The 19,390-nt window shown below is 29.1% G+C and overlaps 1 protein-coding gene across 1 annotated transcript; it reads right to left on the bottom strand.

Moving 5' to 3' along the window:
* Positions 1-526: 526 nt before the first annotated feature.
* Positions 527-18,061, bottom strand: LOC106687428 (endocuticle structural glycoprotein SgAbd-8; the record flags this gene model as incomplete). The annotated part of the gene is given in 3 exon segments (XM_014431313.3): positions 527-1,204; positions 2,731-2,879; positions 17,936-18,061. Coding segments are annotated over 3 exon segments (444 nt in total). The 5' UTR covers positions 17,945-18,061.
* Between the last annotated feature and the right edge of the window lie 1,329 nt (positions 18,062-19,390).

The following is a 19,390-nucleotide window of genomic DNA, read 5'->3' as shown; positions in this document are numbered from 1 at the left end:
ATATATAAAACATAATCTTTATTTACATTATGTTCACCAATTGTATAAATACTCGGTTATTCTTTGTTGTTGTGGGTAAACACGTTTTACCACAAATACCAGCCTCCCCCCCCAAAAAAAAATATTAAATCAATATTATTCTAGGCTACTTTTCTGCTATTTTAGACAAAATTATGATAGCTAGAGTGGTAGTGAAGTTTCTTGATTTACTTAATAATTTATATTTTGGGTGTTCATAGCCAAAGTGGCGTATCTTTACTCCAACTGATTTTTTGAAGGATTGTAAGATTTTCTATCCCCTTGGCAATGGCAAATGGACCTAACTAGATGTGTGATTTCACTTATTGAATATACTTAATTTTTGATTGATTTATATTAAAATTAAAAATTAGCTGCTACCTTGTATCTGCAACCATAATTCAGACAAATCGTTCTCAGAAATTCCCAAATACACCACTTTGGCTTAGTCCGACAATTTCTATTTCCATGGAGTAAAATACTTAATGTAATATGATTTTGAAATCATAAGTCAATCATTATATAAAAATATTTATTACAAAAAATAATCTTTTAATGTTACAATTTAATAAAAAACTTAATGTAGAGCTTAGAGAGAAAGCATTGGTATCAAAAACTGTTTTTTAGTGACACATTGTTCTGATCAATGATATTATTTATAGGAGCTTATTATAGAACAATAAACGAAACGTAAAAAAAAAAAAAAACTAACTATTTCAGTCGACATTCATCTTGTGCAGATCCAACCTATATTTATTATTATACTATAATGGCAAATTAATGTCATGTTCTTTAGTGAATCTAGTAACATTTCAGATCATTCATCAGTTCTGGTAACACAACATTACACTGGTAACTTCTTGTAAAGAGTTTTTTCACGGTCGTAGAAAGCTAGGAAGTTCAGTACTTGGCCGTTCCCGGACCAGTCACTTCTTGATTCTCTGGTTGTGACCTGATGAAGTCTAGAGCCTTCTGGATGGCTGCTGGTATCGGAGGAGGGGTCGGCAGGTGGTCTCCTTGCGGGATGAAACCGTTCTCGTCGGCGGTGTAGGTCACAGTGATTCGTGTACCGTCTGGGGCTGTGTAGGAGTACGAACCCTGAGCAGTTTGGATTTCTTGTTCGGGGACTCCAAAGTTCTTCACGAATCCGCTCTCTTCGGCGACTATCTCGTTACCAGTTTCGTAACTAAAAAAAAAAAAATGTAAGAATAAACTCATAATGATAATTAATTATACACATACATAATAATAAAAATAATGCATAACGTGCAGAATATCCATTGCAAAATGTTTTATGGAAGTAGGAAAGCAAGCAACCTTTTGGTTTTTTTATAGTTCATGAGAATAAATTTAAGTTTGCCTTAAAATATTTTTCAAAAGGTTCTTAATATTTTTATATATTACATAATTTCAAAGAGACATCATAAACTTTAATATTTCTTGGTTCACATCTTTATTTTATACAACGAACCAAATTCGCTTATTTTCAACGTACAGTCATAAATAGTTAATATTGTTGTGGCCTACATTTGGTCTTAAAAGATCGATTATGTAATATATGTTCTTCTTTTTTATTATGTTAAAAGAAACTTAATCTTTTGTTTTATTTTTTTACTGTAAAAAACAATACAATTAACATCTCATTGTGTGCACAACACATCGGCCAACGTGTTTTTTCAAACTTCTTAGTTTTAGTAGCCAACAGTCTGGGCATCTCTGCAAGCTTAATCATTTTCGCCGAGGCCAAATGTAAGTCGGCCTTATACTCTTACTAGTACAAGGGCATAAACAACTTACTCAGGTTCCCCATCCATCACACAGGGTGATATGAAGACATTTTTTCTCTTTTTGTTGTTAAGGTAGTAGTAGTTTATTAATATACATTATGGGAAAGTACATTAAAATTAATAATCAGAATGTATTGCTGAAACTACTGTTAGATTTTTATTTAAATTTACACTCTAAATTCATTGGACACCAAAGTATAATTCAAAACTTTGTAATTTAAGATCTTTTCAGACAATGAAGACCATAACCTTTAACGTTAACGATTTTGACGTTATTTAATATATGAAATGCAATTTATCTAATAAATTATATAAAGGACGTCTAATTGCTAAGAAATAAAATATGAATTTTATATTTAATGTATTTTTTAGTGAGTTCCTGTTATTTTTTTTTATTTATCTCTCTCAGATACTTCAGAGCTATAAAGTCATATTGCACTAACAGAAAAAACAAATCAATACAATTTCTTGGGAAAATACTCTTCAAACTCCATACACTTATTTATTCACTAATTGGGTTTAAATATTTCCTATAACTAAATTGAACTGAAGAACATAAAAAGTAATGTACGAAAAGTACATTTTATGGAACAAGATAGCCAAATTACTGATCTGGTAGTCTTATAATAGTTATTGGTTATCGATAATGAACAATTGATATCCGTAACGTTGTTCAAGAATACATAAACGATTATAAAATCTAAAAAAGTACTTTTTTCATAACACATAACATTTGTTAAACACTTTCTTTTAAAATCATGCAATTACCCAAGAATTTACTTTTGTTAATGTTACAAAGCAAAACAAATGCATGACACCTACATTCATTAGAAAAACTCAAATATTGAAAATTTGTTATACATCTTAATCTATTTCATGTTTTAATTATAATTACAAATGGACCGCATTTCTCAACCTCACTTACCTCCACTTGTAGGATCCATCATAGTTGACACCTTCATTTTCATACTTTAGAATTGGGATTGGAGTTGTATTTGACCCCTGTGAAGACTGGACCTGTGGCCTTCCAAGTCCTACAGCTACCATTCCACAGAGGATCATCAAAAATTCTGTCTGGAAAAGACAAATAAAAATTATTTTTTAACTTTTTTTAATTTTAAAAAAAGGTTTTTTTAAAATTAAAAATTATATGAGTTTTATAAAACAGAATATTCAAGACAAAGACAGTATATAAAACGATGTACATTACACATATTTTGTGAGAAAAATAGTTATTCATTTGTACAATTAACACTGCATTTCTGTGAATTTAATTCATTTCGAAATATTACTCTTGGAAGGTTTTACTTTTTATCTTTTTAATTAATGTCTACTACAGTGCTATAATGTTTTTAATAAGATATAAATATAATTTTCTTGGTAGCGGAAATGATTCCCAACATTTAATGATATTTTCATTGGACAAACATATATATACTTAAAAATATAAAAGAATTATGAATTGTATTTATTATATTTTCCATTGAGATTAGTAATATAAGTATGATTACAGTTCTTAAAAACTACCTTTTACCCTAAATCTCCCCGTGTAAGTATCTACTTTGATGGCTAGTATCCAAGGATTAATTCCTATTTCATAAGTGAATTGACGAAAAATATCTCATAATTTTCTGTATGTCAAAGAGGCTTTAATGGTGTTTTTTAGCAGATATTTTTCAACTAAAGCAAGTTACAAGTTTCCGGCACTCTTTAAAAAAAAAAAATCCAATCAATAATGATGTTTCAAGAATCATGAAACATAGCATATAGATAATTCAGTTTCAAAAGGACAAAAATATGATTTCAAGTTTTCGTGTGATAAACATGTACTCATTCCTTAAGTGGGCAATTTTTTTTGATAATATGGTAGAATATTTTAGCCTTATATATCAAAGTTTATTACATAATATGTGTATTATCTATTAGGCTGTTGAAATAAAATTTTAATAACAGGTATTGCATCCTTGTGTATGCGCTTTGTTATACCATATTTTTCCGTTTAATATATGAAAAAAAATTAAACACATTGAAGACGGAGTGTTACTTCGGAACGTTGATATAATAAGAAATAAATTTGAATTAAAGTTTCAAAAAGGAATATTAAGTCTATAATATTACTAAAATCCATTATAAAATATTATAATAACAATTTCGTGAAAATCAAACGCAAGAGAAAGATAGGCACTCGGATTATAAAAGACATTGAAAGTGTTTCCTGAGCATTAAAAATATAATATTTATATAAATAGAAACTAATATTGTTGTAGGAAAAGAGACATGATGTTGTTAGTTATTAATAACCTCATTTTTTTTTTTTTTATAAGCTTTTGGAATCCGGTATAAATTATGACTAAAATTGTTTCCCTTTAAAACACATTTATTAAAAATTGATTCCTCTGTCAACAATTCACCTGAAGGATTCGAGTGTCCTATTTTTAATTCCTATGCTGTCACTTTAATTTATCAAGGAGATGGACATTATTTAGGTTTTATTTTATTTTTTGAGAGACTATAAAAACGTTTTAAACTTTTTAGAAAAAAGTCCATTCTTCCGAGTAAGGATATTTAGATGTTAGATGTTTGGAAAATCACAATTAATTCTGATTTTTACAACTATTTATTAGTTGTAAATTATTCTGTTCACAAGATGTAGTTCATTCATTTTATTTCAATAATTTTTTGTGTTTGGTAACTAAATTTTGTAACAAAAGCCTATATATTATTATTCTTTAATTAGTTGCCTTTTTCAAACTAGCTATATTTCAGTTTTTAATTCGCTTTTGATTTACTTGTTTAGGAATATTTTGTATTTTAGCCGTATTACATAAATTGGATTATTAGTGATATCTCCATAAATAATTTCAAAATTGTATAGTGTTAGTTTCTAAGTTGTTGCAGCATCCACATTTTCTCAATAATTAAACTTTTTAGAAACGATTGTTGTATTTTAGCACCAACGGATAGATGCAGCCATCTTGTCGGAACAAAATCGTTAAAGTAAATGTTTCATGTTCTTATATATTTTGCTTGTTTATTTACATTCACTAGTATTTTTAGCGCTAATATAACTGTACTTTTCAAGAAATAACTAATTGTTTTTACCTACGAATAATTGCCTTTTTTTTTATTTAGGTGACAGTGATTCTTAGCCTGACTATTCATCTCATTATATCTGCCAAACTTTTGTTAGCTATTTTTTTCGGAATAAATTTAATGACGTTCGTGTGGTCCAGAGCTAACATCTATCCTGACGTATTAATAGTTCTGTTCTAGGAAGTGTCTGCGCAACAGCAGTTTCTCAACAATGCTGATGGTCCTGACTTTTGGAGCCAGTGGCGCAATATCTTTGCAACTCAGGAGGGACGTCATCTGCTTGGTCAGAGGTGAAGGATCTTGGAAGATTAATTCTAATAATAACCGTAAAAGATATGTCAGGTTGACTCTTTGGAAATCTATTCTCGATTACTTTATGAATAATCTGCCATCAAAGGCCAGATAACATGTGTTAATTCCTGCCTTTTCGGAAGGAAGTGTCATTGTTATTTAAATCTTCAGGGGAATTAATAAGTAGTAGGTGGATTGAATATAAGGATAATGTTAATCTATTTTTATGGTGTTTATGGTAAAGTTATGTACAAAACGGAAATAAAATAAACTTCAATTTTTATAAACATTGTTTTATAAGTCTTGAGAACAATGAACCGAAGTGAACTGGTTGAAAGTTTGATATGATCTCTAAATGTAAGATCTCATTTTTCCAAGTTGATAAACCTACTTATCGATGCTAAACATACAAGCGGAAAACAGATATCAATTAGTGCTATTAAAATAATTTATGATATTTTATTTATCAATTAAATGCAATTAGTTATCTTATCTAAGAACCACATACTGTTTTTGTTTATATATATATATATATATATATATATATATAGATAGATAGAGAGAGAGAGAGAGAGAGAGTGAGAGGAGAGAGATGGTGTAGTGGTTGTATAGACTCTGGGGTCAAGGCTGAAGCTATCGTGTTAAAGATCCAAGGCGTAGTATGTGTGAGTTTGCTGTTCAGTTTCCCACTGTTGGTCAATGCTGTCATTCAATGCTGTCAATTATTTCACATCTTCCCAGGCGTGTTTGTTAATTTGCCTTATCTTGTTTGTACAACTCCGTAATTATAAAAAAATATAACACAAAGTGGTTGCTGAAACATTTCTCCCGAGTATGTGTACTTTAATGTATCGTATGAGTTCTCCTACGCTCAGGTTATCTTCATTATAATAAAAACAAATTTAAAGTTATTTATTCTTAGAAAAAACGTCATTGAATAATTTTACTGGATAAAGCATTGTCAGGTCCATCTAATCTTAGCATCTAACATGCAGCTTGCCGTTATTGTTTCTTACCTCCAATATTACCTTCGTTGTTATATAATATATCATATTATATAGTTTGTAAAATAATACAGCTACTCAAGAAAGATGAATGTAGTACATTCAAAAATTTGGATTATTCCTTTGAAGAAAGTTTATAAGAATGGCCTGATTTATTTATTCAATAGGACAAGTGTAATCTTAGATGTTTTTACAAGCGCATAGAAAATCAGAAAAGCACTTTGTTTGACGGATTGAACAGTATATTTCAAACTGCAGTGAGGTTTATTGACAATAGGATTAAAAATTTACCATCAGTTAAATATGTAAATGAACCTTGAATCTAGCCTACACAAACTTATTTGGATAAAACATTACATTAGGAAGGAATGCAATCAATAACAGCGGTTACCAAACTTTATTCGGGTAAAAAAAATAAAAAATAAAAATCGTAGCACAATTATTCTTCAAGTGGTTAAATAAGTCGAAAAGAATAATAACCATCCAAATTAAAAGATCGAATAAAATACAAAATTTCATGGACGCTTTAGGTATAGTAAAATATCTTTAATAGGAAACCATTTAAGTTCTCAAAATTGGAGGACCTTGCAAAGTATTGTGAGTTAAAATTCTTTTTTATTAATGAAAAGATCGTTCGGTTGGTTTCAGGATTATTGTGAGAATTTGTGGAAACCAGCGAGTTTCGTTGTACGAGTAATTCGTAATATGTATGAAAAATTTAGTAGATTAAGCTGAGATACCTGGTAACAGAAACAAAAACTTTATGCTATTGAAAAAAAGTCAATATTTCATTCTAAATATTTCTCACATCCAGAAAATAATATATAGGTACCCTATTGAACGATGGTTGAGATAAGATATATCAAGAATGATGATTCTATTTTAAAAATTTTAAAAAAAATCATTAAAATTTTTAATGAGTACCATTCCTTAAGTGACGATACATATTTTTCTGTTTTGATGAGGAAAGTATTGAACTTTCAATTAAATATTTACCACCGTCATTTGTATATACATACTGGAAGAAATCATGATTTTTGATTGAATATATCGTCAATATTTGATCTGTAAATAGGGTGAATAAAATAATTTTGATGAGATCATATTTTGTACTCGACCTGATCTAGAAAACTGTTTTTCCTATACTATATTATTATTTTTAAAAAAATAGTACATATCAAAATTGAACAAACCTTAGATAAACTATTAGTATCCATGAATATTCCAATAAACATGTGAAAATCGTGAAATACCTAGTTTTTGAATTCGTCCTATTTATTAAACATCGACGATATTTGTTATGGAAGCGAATAGCTTTTGTTTATTTTTTTTCCCCGTCAAGCACAAAGTGAAAGTTTCTTCGCCTTGTCTATTTAAGTAGCATTTTTCGAAAAGAAAGGAAACAAAGAGGTTCCTGATTGCGTAGAAATTACGTAATATACCTTTTTTGATTTTAAAAGTTTTGAAAGAACGAATATTTATCAATGTTAACTATCATGTAGTTTAAATTATTGGTGATTAAATAAACAGTATACGAAACGATTCACGATACACAATATTACATAACTTTACAAAGGCAATATTCAAAATCAAGCAATATTCTCTCTGAATAAGTAAGAAGCAAATTTAGGGGCTAAAAGTATAAATGTTTCTGCCGATTTAACATAAAGTTGGTTGAGAACTGTTACCTCATGTTCGCAAAACATTCCGTGAAGATGTTTTAAAATGCAGTAAATATACTAAAGATAGTACAAGTTTTGGATACATTTTAGAATCTATATTAAAATATAATTAAAAATAAAATAAAACTTCATTCCATTGTATTCTTTCTTATCATCACTTTTTTCTATAAATGTAAAACACAAATGGTGACGGTGTAGCCTCGTCCACTATCATCAATTATGCTGACCCACTAGAATTTAGTGTGTTCAGTATTTTTGAATTATATTCATAATATTATTCTTTAATTCACTTGAAGTAGTCTTTATGCAACCCCATGAATCCAATCCAGGAAAGTGAAACGCTCAAGGAAAAGAACTTACTGATTTCCATTGACAAAAATGTTGTTTTTCCAAATTAACAAAAAAATTAATAAATAGGTCTAAAAATAACCATGTGAAAATAAAAAATAAAATTAATATTCTCATTTATAGCATAGAAGAACTATCTGTTATGATTTTTTTAACATTTTGTAATCCATGGAACGGCTTGATGGCAGAAGTCAAAAATTCTGAAAAACGACTTGAGAGAAAGTAACAAAAGAAGAAAATGGTGATGAAGATAATCAATATGAATATGATTTATGTTTAACTGTCTTTTAAATGCGTTAAATAAAAGTACGCCTATCATGGAATGGCTTCAGAGCAGTTGCAAAAAATGTGCAGCTTATCAATAAGAAATGCAACAGGGATTATTTTCGTATGTATAAGAAACTTTAGAGCTTGTTTAACAATTTAACTCCCAAAACAACAATAACATGAAGTGCAAGGCGCTCCGTTGCATCCCACTAGCAGTACCAACCTACCCCCATGCACTGAGTAGTTCGACCCACATGACAATACCATGAATTACATTAATTGAGTATTCAATTGTGCAAAATTAGTAATTATAACGTTTTGACGTTTAGGAATTATTAAATCAGTGATAGAAGAACATCGTTTTATTCTAAAAAAGATCGAAAATATTGGCTGAACGTACACGGCCTCCACTACATAAATTTATCAAAGATTTTACTTTTACTTTTAATTATTTACTAGTTCATACAAGTGAATTATGATATGTTGTTTCGTCAGAGATTAAAAAACAAAAATTAATAATATAATATTTTTTTCAATACTCACATAAAACATCTTGTTGAATTATTTATTTCATTTAGTATATAAACTAAACTACGTAGATAAACGTTTTATGGAAAAGTATTTTAAAACTATTAAACTGTCTATTTGATTCTAATGCATGCAATATGTGTTGTAACGGACTGTTATTCAATACATACTGAGGATGACAAAAGGTAAGGCCTGTATGAGGAACTGTTGTGCAACGCTAAGTGCTAAGTATTGAACGTGGGTCGACTCAAGTGACTAAGTGGTAAACTTCACAACAATGAGTGTAAACACGAAATAAAATTGAAAGGTGGACATTATAATTAAAATGAATTAAATTAAAAATCTTAATTTGCTGGTTTTAATGGATTTTATCTTTAAAGGAATCACTCGAGGACCAAAAATAGATTCAAACGGTTTTCGTTGGAACGAATAGCATAGAAAGATTAAATAAAAGTCTTAACAATGTTCCCTAAAGCATGGCGAAGACACGTCCTCCTTTAATATTTAGGTTCAAAGAATAAGGAAAAGCTATTTCTGAAATATATATATTTTATATTCAATATGTATGTTTTTTATTTATATCCATTACAATATTATATCATTATTCATTTGGAAATAATTTCGAATCTTGGGACTTATATTGCCTTTATTATAGTATCACTCCGTTCCTGAAGGTACGATATCATGGCGAGGAGTAGCTTAGTGGGTAAAACACTCCTGAGCCCGAATCGAGTCCGGCTAATGCAGATAATTATTTATTATGTTAAATAAACCTTCTGTGGCACACTCATCCTTTATAAAGGGTATTCCCTGAAATAGTGAAAATCCTATCGGCTAAGCGTGATCCTGATATCCATATCCAGAAAGCGTTGGTCTAGAAAAAGTACTTCCTTAGTCGGAACTGTTTGAACCAAAATACCTGGTTTATATTTGTAGAGGAGGTATGGTATAACTTACTATGATGCATCTTTGGAAGCTGTTAAAAAAAGTAGTATATCACGTACAGAATTTACGTTATTGGATGCTATGTTTATAGTTTCCGTACTCAATCCTACAACACAAAACTACTCCATTTGATCTATACAGTTTATCATGAAATTTATAATAAATAAAAATTAAATCTATACCACTACAATCCATAAAGGGTTAGAGGTGCAGTACTTTGTAAGGAAGTAAGTACTGCTATTCAACCAACGGTTGCCTAAGGAGGTGATTTGGTCAGACGATCACACTCGACTGCCAGATTTCTACTCAATTAAGGGTACCCACATTCAATAACAAATGATTTTACCAAATGAACTTTCCATAACACATCGAAACCTACATAAATCATATCAAAGGAAGCTAATAATAACACTATTACATATTTATAATCTTAAAATTCTTTCTTGAGACTGGCAATTTTTTAATAAATAATTCAAAACACTATCCAAATTATAGTCTCAAAACTTTTATTTCTTTTACACGTCCAACGTTTCGGCCAATTCGGCCATCTTCAGGGACAATCTACTCAATTCACTATGAAACATATAATTTAACCATTCCAAAAACTTCATACAGGCTATTCTGCCCAGGTCAAAACATTTATATCTAATAAGTCAAATATCCATTAAAAACCACAGTCAAAATTATTTCTCTTTAAACACTATTAATACACTTTTATTACTCTATTTTATAATAAAAGTGTATTAATAGTGTTTAAAGAGAAATAATTTTGACTGTGGTTTTTAATGGATATTTGACTTATTAGATATAAATGTTTTGACCTGGGCAGAATAGCCTGTATGAAGTTTTTGGAATGGTTAAATTATATGTTTCATAGTGAATTGAGTAGATTGTCCCTGAAGATGGCCGAATTGGCCGAAACGTTGGACGTGTAAAAGAAATAAAAGTTTTGAGACTATAATTTGGATAGTGTTTTGAATTATTTATTATAAAACACTATTACAGTTCAAATAACCTTCCGAAAGTGAAGATTGAAAATCCTATTTTTTCAAAAGATCATCAACTATCAAAATTAATTTAAATATCCACTCTAAAGATATATTTTAAACTTAAGAATTATTGACACATGGTTTTAGAGAGATAATAACTACGTGGTACTCCAGATGTCTGTTCTAAAATAGACGATCTAAATCATTTCCTTTCAGGACAGTAGGGGGAGATCGTCATTAAGTGGAGCTGTCTCTTCAACGATTGCTGATGACTGTTGATTGTAATAAATTTAATGGTATTGTATAACAATTTGCTTTCCATGATCATTTGTTCAACTTTGCCTAGTTTGCAAATCAATATGATCAAATAAGGAAGAGACACTTCTGAATAGATCCAAGAAATGAATCCAAGCGCTGATATGTAACCAGGTAGGTGCTTGGAGACACTCTATGAGAGAAAGAGATGTTTCAAAGACCGCAAGTTGTATTTATGACCAGGCTGAGGTTGTTGCTCAACGAGGTATGATATGAATTTGATTTATTGCCGTCTTTGGTCTGTCTTTGTTCCCAGTTTCTTTAAACAGTCTTTAGTGCATTACATAGGGTTTCGTTTACGTAACCGTGGCATTTAATAGTGTATTAGAGTGTCGTATTTTAACTAAATATAATATGACAAAATATTATTTATTAGTAGATACTGTGTTACATTTCCTCATATGGCAGTACGTGTGGATGAGAAGAAGTTAAAAGTTTTGCTCTGACTCATCCAAGCAAAAAAATTAGTATTGTGACATGTATACTCTGAATGTAAATGTTGCATACAATTGGAAAACTGCTATTATTGTCTTATGGGCTTTGGAATCAGAAGGTGTTTCCTGATCAACACTTTGCAATATGAAAATTTAATCAGCAGCAAAGTTTTCCTCAATTAGTAAGTAACCTTCAGAAATATCTGATACTCATTTTATAAAGTCTATATATGGCCAAAAGAGGTCTCCCGATGGATTGAATCCTAAAAAATAAATGAAGATAAAATAAAACTGGAAAAAACAATTATCTGCCATAATTAGGAGTCAGGTAGTGAATGTGTGAAATGTAATTGAAATAGATCGCACACCCTTTCTTACATTTAATCAATATTTGATTAAATACAATAAATGTCGTAATTTATAATTGTTCCAAAATGTTAAGTGACTACAGTTGGGAAAATAATATAAGAAACCTACTCAGAAAAAATATTTATGTATTAATTCATGAATAAAAAGATGAAATATATACCTAAAAGATAATAGCACACCAAATCTTCTTTTTTTAATGAACGTAGCATTTAATACAGAATTTTCTTGTATTTGCCTATTTCTTTTTTTAATGGATTTTAAAAAATAATGTTATATTGAAATATTTAGCAATTTGTGTTAAAAAAAAGTTAGTATGTTAAGTAGTCAGTCTTGGTCCCATGAAATATACCTCTATCTGCTACCACTGATTAGTCTGTATGTCTACATAAATACCAGATCTTACTAACCTAGTTTTCAAATACAATCACAATTACCCAAACAAACGCACAAAACATTAGAATCAATAAATACCATTTTTTAACATACATGTATTGTTGAAGTATAGTCTGTAAATGTAGGATTTGCTGTTATTATGAATATTATTTGTTATGATGATTCTAGGTTAATCAGTTATGCATTTTGTAATATATGGTTATTGCAATCGTAACTTAATTTAGACCTTAGTTTCATACTGGAACTTAAGTAAAAGTCATTCGAAAAAGTGAGTTATTTCACAACTCTGTCAGGCACATCGAGGCGGTTCAAATTGGGTTTTATAGATTTCGATACGGACAGCCTTCTCAAGTAAGCTTAGTCCTCTGTTTTAAATTTAAAAAATGAACCGTTTTTGAGATGGCGCACGAATTAGGCACATATTAAATCTAAAAAAATCCAACTATAGTCGCTATTGTTGCCATGTGTTTGCCATGATATCCATCACACTTGTTTATTTTTTTCGGTACATAACTCAAAAACACTTTTAAAGAGAGAAATACTTTATTCATTCATGCTGCCCAAATACATCGGGTTGCTACATTACACAGCATACTAATCAATCCGTGATTGGACATATATAAATCACATATTTTTACATGATATAATAAAATAGAAAAAAAAAACATTTTTTTTTCTCCCCACAGTTTTCTTTCACAGTAAATTCAAATATTTCAATTTATTCCTTTTTTCTTTCCCTTTCTTGTCCATTCCATTTCACAATTTTATTTCATTTGATTGACAAATTTACTCTACCAAATTCCCCCTCTCAGATCCTCCCCAGTGACTCGCTAAACAAATTCACTATTAGACAGCGAAGTGAGATCAAACCAAAGAAATACTAGTCACAGTAGTAGATCAGTTTACAGTAAAACAAACAAATAAATACATTTTACCTAAACAACACTAATACATAGATTTAAAGGAAACTATAATAAAAATTGGTTAAAAAAAATACTTGATTAGATACATAAGTAAAAAAAGTAATAATAATAATAAAAATAAAATAATTTAATGAATAAATAAGTTAAAACACACAAATCGACAGGCCCACCTACTAAAATAAAAAAAATAAAACAATGAATAATCTAGAGCTAATGCCCATGCAGGTGATGATGTATGATCCCCAGGGAGTCCAAAATAATATTTTCTGCTAAGATCGCAATATCCCCAATGCTAACACCTAGTCCTTCTAAGAAGCTCCTTGTTCTATCTAGTATTGTTCCGCGAGATCCAAACCAGAAGCTTCTCACGGTGAACTCTCTTTATCTCCGAAGGTCTCGCGGAATTTTTCCTTAAGGAAAGGGATACATTTTTCATATATATTTTTTCCCCCTTTCCACTCCACCTTCCTGTTCGAGATCATTACTCTCAAATCTTACCGTTGGATCCAAGACCAGAGCAGTGCCTCAAATTTTTGTAAATACGACAATATCGGCGTATCTTACGGATCCGTCAGTGTCAATGCAATAAACCTCCTCGAAGCAGGTGTTTTATATATGTCTTTTTTTCAAAGACATATATAAAAGAATCATGGACAGGTCCCGCTCTTTTTCATTAATCCAGATTGGTTTAATATATACTTTACTACTCTTTAAGCAATACTGAATTAAAATTAGTTTAAAGGAGTTAGCATTTCACAGCTAACATTGGAGCTTTTACTAGTGAGTTACTGTCATTAACTTCCTTAATTGACATACCAAGGTATTTTTACCAATAAATATTGTGAATATAATTTTATACAGATTTCATAGATTTTATCCAATTAGCGTTGTCATAAGTAGTGTAAAACAGTGATTTGGTATCTACTAAGATCTGCCCTTATTGGTGTGTGACGATTATTCGAGGGAATGGTTTAGCTGATTTTAACGTTCGTTCATTCCCATTATTAAACTAGATGTCGTAATTGTTTTAAATCAAGTTGAGCTTTAGATGCTAAAAATGGTTGTTTCAAATATGTATTCTTTTAATTTGTACGTATACAACAATGTTTGAGCAGAATACTCTACTAATTCAATGGGTTATGTGGCTTTAATTACACAGTGATATTCCAAGAATTTTTTTAAACAATTTGATCTCAAAATACTAACAAATCATTAAATCAAATGAGTTTAGTTTTTACGTTGTAGGTATGGTAGGGAAGGTAAACCATATCAATGGTTTTTTTGCTCACGGCTCAACTAATTCCTAGGTTTGATTTCTAAAATTACACAGTGATATCCCATGAATATTGTGAAACATCTCAAAATAGGGAGGTTTTTTTTATTAATATAATTTAATAATTTCGAATTTTAGTTTGTTTCTGCGGAGCGTCCCGGACTTTGCGCTATAAAGCTCTAAACTCAAACGTATTTGCAATAACGCATGGGTCAAACATTATTCTTTATACATTCGAAGTTGGATATCAAATTTGAGAGCTCTCACGGGGGTTAACTAATGATTTTATAATAGTATTAATGCGACCATAGCGGCCAATTTAATATTATTCATAATAATCATACAAAATTTGAATAATTTTCAACGGGAAAAAGAGATTTCAATTAAGTCATATATGTACCAATATTCCATTATTATGAGAAATATGTTCTTTCCTAAATGAAATTAGGTAAATAAGATAATCGCGTCAAATATGCACTTACCTTTTAAGTTATCAGCTCCCATCATTTTACCAGATTTAACATTCAAAGAAACAACCTTCCAGTAAAGTAGGAATGGATCATCTGAAGTACTCAAAAGAAGTCGAGGGGGCAGACTGGTAAAATAATAAATACTATTTTCGCTTCCTCAATTATGGATATAGTACTTCAGTCATTTAGAACTGACAATTTTACGTTTAATTATATAGGAATGAATTAAGTTTCATGTCAGTCTGTATTAATCAATTAAAATTTGTATTCATCTATCTAAATCCGTGTAATGAACCAAACAACAACTAGCGTTAACCCGAGTTTGATGAAATTTCCTTGTATTGTCCGGATTGGTACCAACATGTTTTATATCATCTCCAATGAACAAAATAAGATAATTTCGCTTATACAAGTGCGTAAACGTGGTTTCTTTGGCACACATATATTTTCAAAAAAGCTTCTACGATTTGTACTGAATTCATGGGATAGTTAGATCTTACACTGGCGCACAAGAATAATCAAGTATAAATTTTCTGAATACACTCAACTACTTTGGTTTACGAATGGGTAAATGTAATTTTTCTTTGCAGTGCCTATATTCTGAAAATGCGTCTTCCAAATTGACCCAAAGCTTGACTAGGAGATAAGAGAAAAAATGATCTAGTATCGATTTTATCAGAATATTTATATTCATTTTTTAATCACCTATTTTCTTTTCAGAAAGTTCTTATTCCATGAAATTTTTCTTTCTATGGAGATTTGCATTTCCATTAGAAACATAATTATCTGTATTTCAAAGTTAATATAATAAAGTTTATAGGAAAAGGCATTTTAGAAATTTGCAAGCACCCAAGAAATTACTGTACGTATTGGCAACATAGCCATATTATTGAGGAAACTATAATGACCTTTTTGGTTATTATTATTAGTTTTGTTTTTTAGCGCAGATAATCACCCATATTTGTTATTAATTATTAGAATTTTCCCTTTACAATGCCATTAATATATTATATAAATTCATTATAACGTTTAAAAAGTGTAAAACGTAAATTAACTATGAAGCTATTTTTTTAGTATTATTATAATGCTACTTCAAATGATCATTTAAAAATAAAAGTTTTAACCACGTGTATTTAACAATAAATGTATGTATGTTTTTTAAAATGTTAATTGTAATTTTTTGCAGAATTGATTTCCACTGTGTCTAAAAACTCAGGATTAAGGCGTTATATGATCATGTACATGTAATAAATGACAAAGGTTATTTTTTAATTTATTCGGAATAATTCCAAAAAGACGCCTAATAATTAATAGTTAATAAATAATTAATTAAATTTTAATGGTGAGATAATACATTAGTTTTTTTTTATTACTTGCAAATATATCATTGCTCAAAATATTAGTCATAGTTGTAGTCACAAATAACTAAGGAATGAGTAAACAGGGTAAGCCCACAACATTTTAGTGAATTATAAGTGTTAAACACTCATTTACACGTGCTAGTCACTTTTATTTCATACTGTTAACAAATGGTAAGATAAAATAATGATAGTTTGATAATAATATCAAATTATTATAATTTTTTAATAATAATGATAAAATTATCTTGGATAATTATGTCTGACCTTGTGAATCCGAATTTAATGATATTATATTAATTTATCTACTGTTTAATGGTTTATTAAACTTTGTGATTTATTTACAAAACATAACGAAAATAGCAATGCCTTGAGGCCGTGTATAAGACATTTCAGTGGTCCAACAACTGTGTTTATAATCTATGTTTTTTGTGTATTATATTTTTTTGTGTTTAAGTATATTAGTTGTATAGTATTAGTTAGGAGACTATTGGTACGGCAGAAGTATATTACATACTAATAAAGTAATATTTCAATGGTTGAATCATTACAAATGTGATATTTCATTTTTTTAAAAAAATAACAAATTATGATAAACGTGAACTCATAATTTTGACAATGTGAATAACGCTATGTTTTATGTCATAGATAATAATATTTTAATATATGATATACATTTTTAATTTTAATAATAGATTTTTTTTAGTTGTGATATATTTTTTTTTATTGATATTTGATATATTATTGGGAATATTTTAAGTATGATTATAGAGCTTGAATTTTAAAATGGACAAAATGAGGTCCGTTATTCAATTAATAAATTAAAATGTGTATGAAATTCAAAGGATGATTGATTTTGCGTAAATTACTAAAGTAGAATATATTTATTAATATTTACTACTTTTACGATTGCTTGCACTATAAGGTATATAAATATATACCGTACCTTATATGTAAAGTGAAGTAAAGGGATAAAGTTTGCGAAATAAAAGAGAAAACTTAGTGTAAGTAGTCTCATTCATAATTACGTAATTGATAAATATGTTATTATACAGTTACAGTTATACTAAGGCACACAAACATTTAATTGCTATTGCAATTAGATTCCTATTTTCCATAACATAGACAATAGATTCCAATACAATTAGGTTCCCATTTTATATGTATATTGTTTATGCCAGAAGTTTGACAAGATAAAGGATGTGCGTTTTTAAGTATTTTGATAATTTCCAAAAGTTAATTTTAAGTGAGAATCGATATTCAACATGAAGCTTAATTACTTAATTAGCTTGCTATAATAAATAGTGTTTAAGTATACGTTATGTAATATTAAGTAACTTTGTTTCTTGGTTTTTCTTATTATACACGTAATTTATGTGTGAAGGATTCTTGTCATTTAAACTATTGAATGAATGATAAACTGTCATATATTAAAATAAGTGTCTTACCTTTGCCATGGTGTAGTTATAGCTATGTGCAGAGTTGTAGGCTGTTAGGGGCTTCGTTGTCTTTTATACTCACCGGCCCCACTCCACGCACCGCGGTGTCTCCTGCGACCTCATGCGTTAGGAAATTGTTTAAATGTTTTCTTAACTGTTTTATAGCTAGCCGATGACACCGGATCTAGGTCGCAGGGGCGTGATGGTGACTATGTTATCTTCGAGGGCAAATTGTAAATTAGCCGAATGTGTTTACATCTCCTTCTTCCTTTCCTGATCCGCAATCAGCGTAAAAAAAAGTTTCAAAAATAAAGGAAGCAAAACTAAAGCAAACTGCTACGCCAGATTAGTAAACAATAATAATAACCTGAAATAAAATGCTATATATAAATAGAAACTCCAACATAAAAAAGAATAAGACCCATAATATAAATATACTTAAACGTATTTGACACTTTTACTGTTTCTGAATTACAAATAGATTATTTGTTCATTTTCTTTATATTGATAAACCGTAATATTCATAAATCTAAAATTACAGTGGTTAAAAGTAATAAAAAAATCAGAAATTCAAGGATGAATATGTATTCTCCTTAACTAACGTTCAACTTCATTTTCTCGTGTCAATGGAAAAAATGACATGACAATGGCTAATTTAGTTTTTTCTTATTTTTTTAATTTGTTTTAAATTATAAGTTTAATTCAGTATTGTTTCACTGATTAATTAATGGTTTACCCATCGTGGAGAATTGTTGAAGAGTGTGTATGTATAAGTAAGTTATACCAGCGGAGTGAGAGTTTAAATTTAACATGAATGATTTTGCTGATTTGGACAACATCAATCAAGCTTTAAATCCTTAAGAAAGATCAATAAAATAAAATTATATATCTTTTTTTTAAAAATATTTTTCTTTATATATATATTTTCTTTAAATTTTATTCACCAGAAATATAAATTTTCCAACTGCACGGACTTTCATTTTTACTGGATTAAAATTGACGTTAAAAAAGTGATAAATGCCATACTAATTGAAAATGAAAAGTTCTTAAACAGTAATCCTGCCCAAACACGTATATATGTAAAATAAAATCTTTCCAAATTAACTTTGATATATACTTTAAGTATAAAATCATATAGCGAAAATCACGGGATAAGATTTTTATAAATGAAAAATAAGGAAAATAAATTATCTAAAAGCATTCTTAAAACAAAAAATAAATATTTAGATTTTTATAATCAATAAGGCAAAATATATAGACAGTTGTATTAAGTCCATTACAAAGGAAATAATTCTATTTAAATAACACCTAGATAGAAAAGTGTTTTATAGTAACACAATGCATTCTTTATTACAGCACTTAAACTGGCAGTACTTTTATGAAGCATTCCTTATTACCGGGTACTTCATTTATTATTTCTATCAGCCAGACGGTTAATTGGATGGATTCATCATTTTTTTCTCT

The sequence above is a fragment of the Halyomorpha halys genome, unplaced genomic scaffold (assembly GCF_000696795.3).
Source record: "Halyomorpha halys isolate HHAL.00 unplaced genomic scaffold, Hhal_1.1 Scaffold963.1, whole genome shotgun sequence".
NCBI lineage: Eukaryota > Metazoa > Arthropoda > Insecta > Hemiptera > Pentatomidae > Halyomorpha > Halyomorpha halys.
The sequence above is the reverse complement of the archived record's forward strand: the minus strand, read 5'-3'. Positions and strand labels throughout refer to the sequence as shown.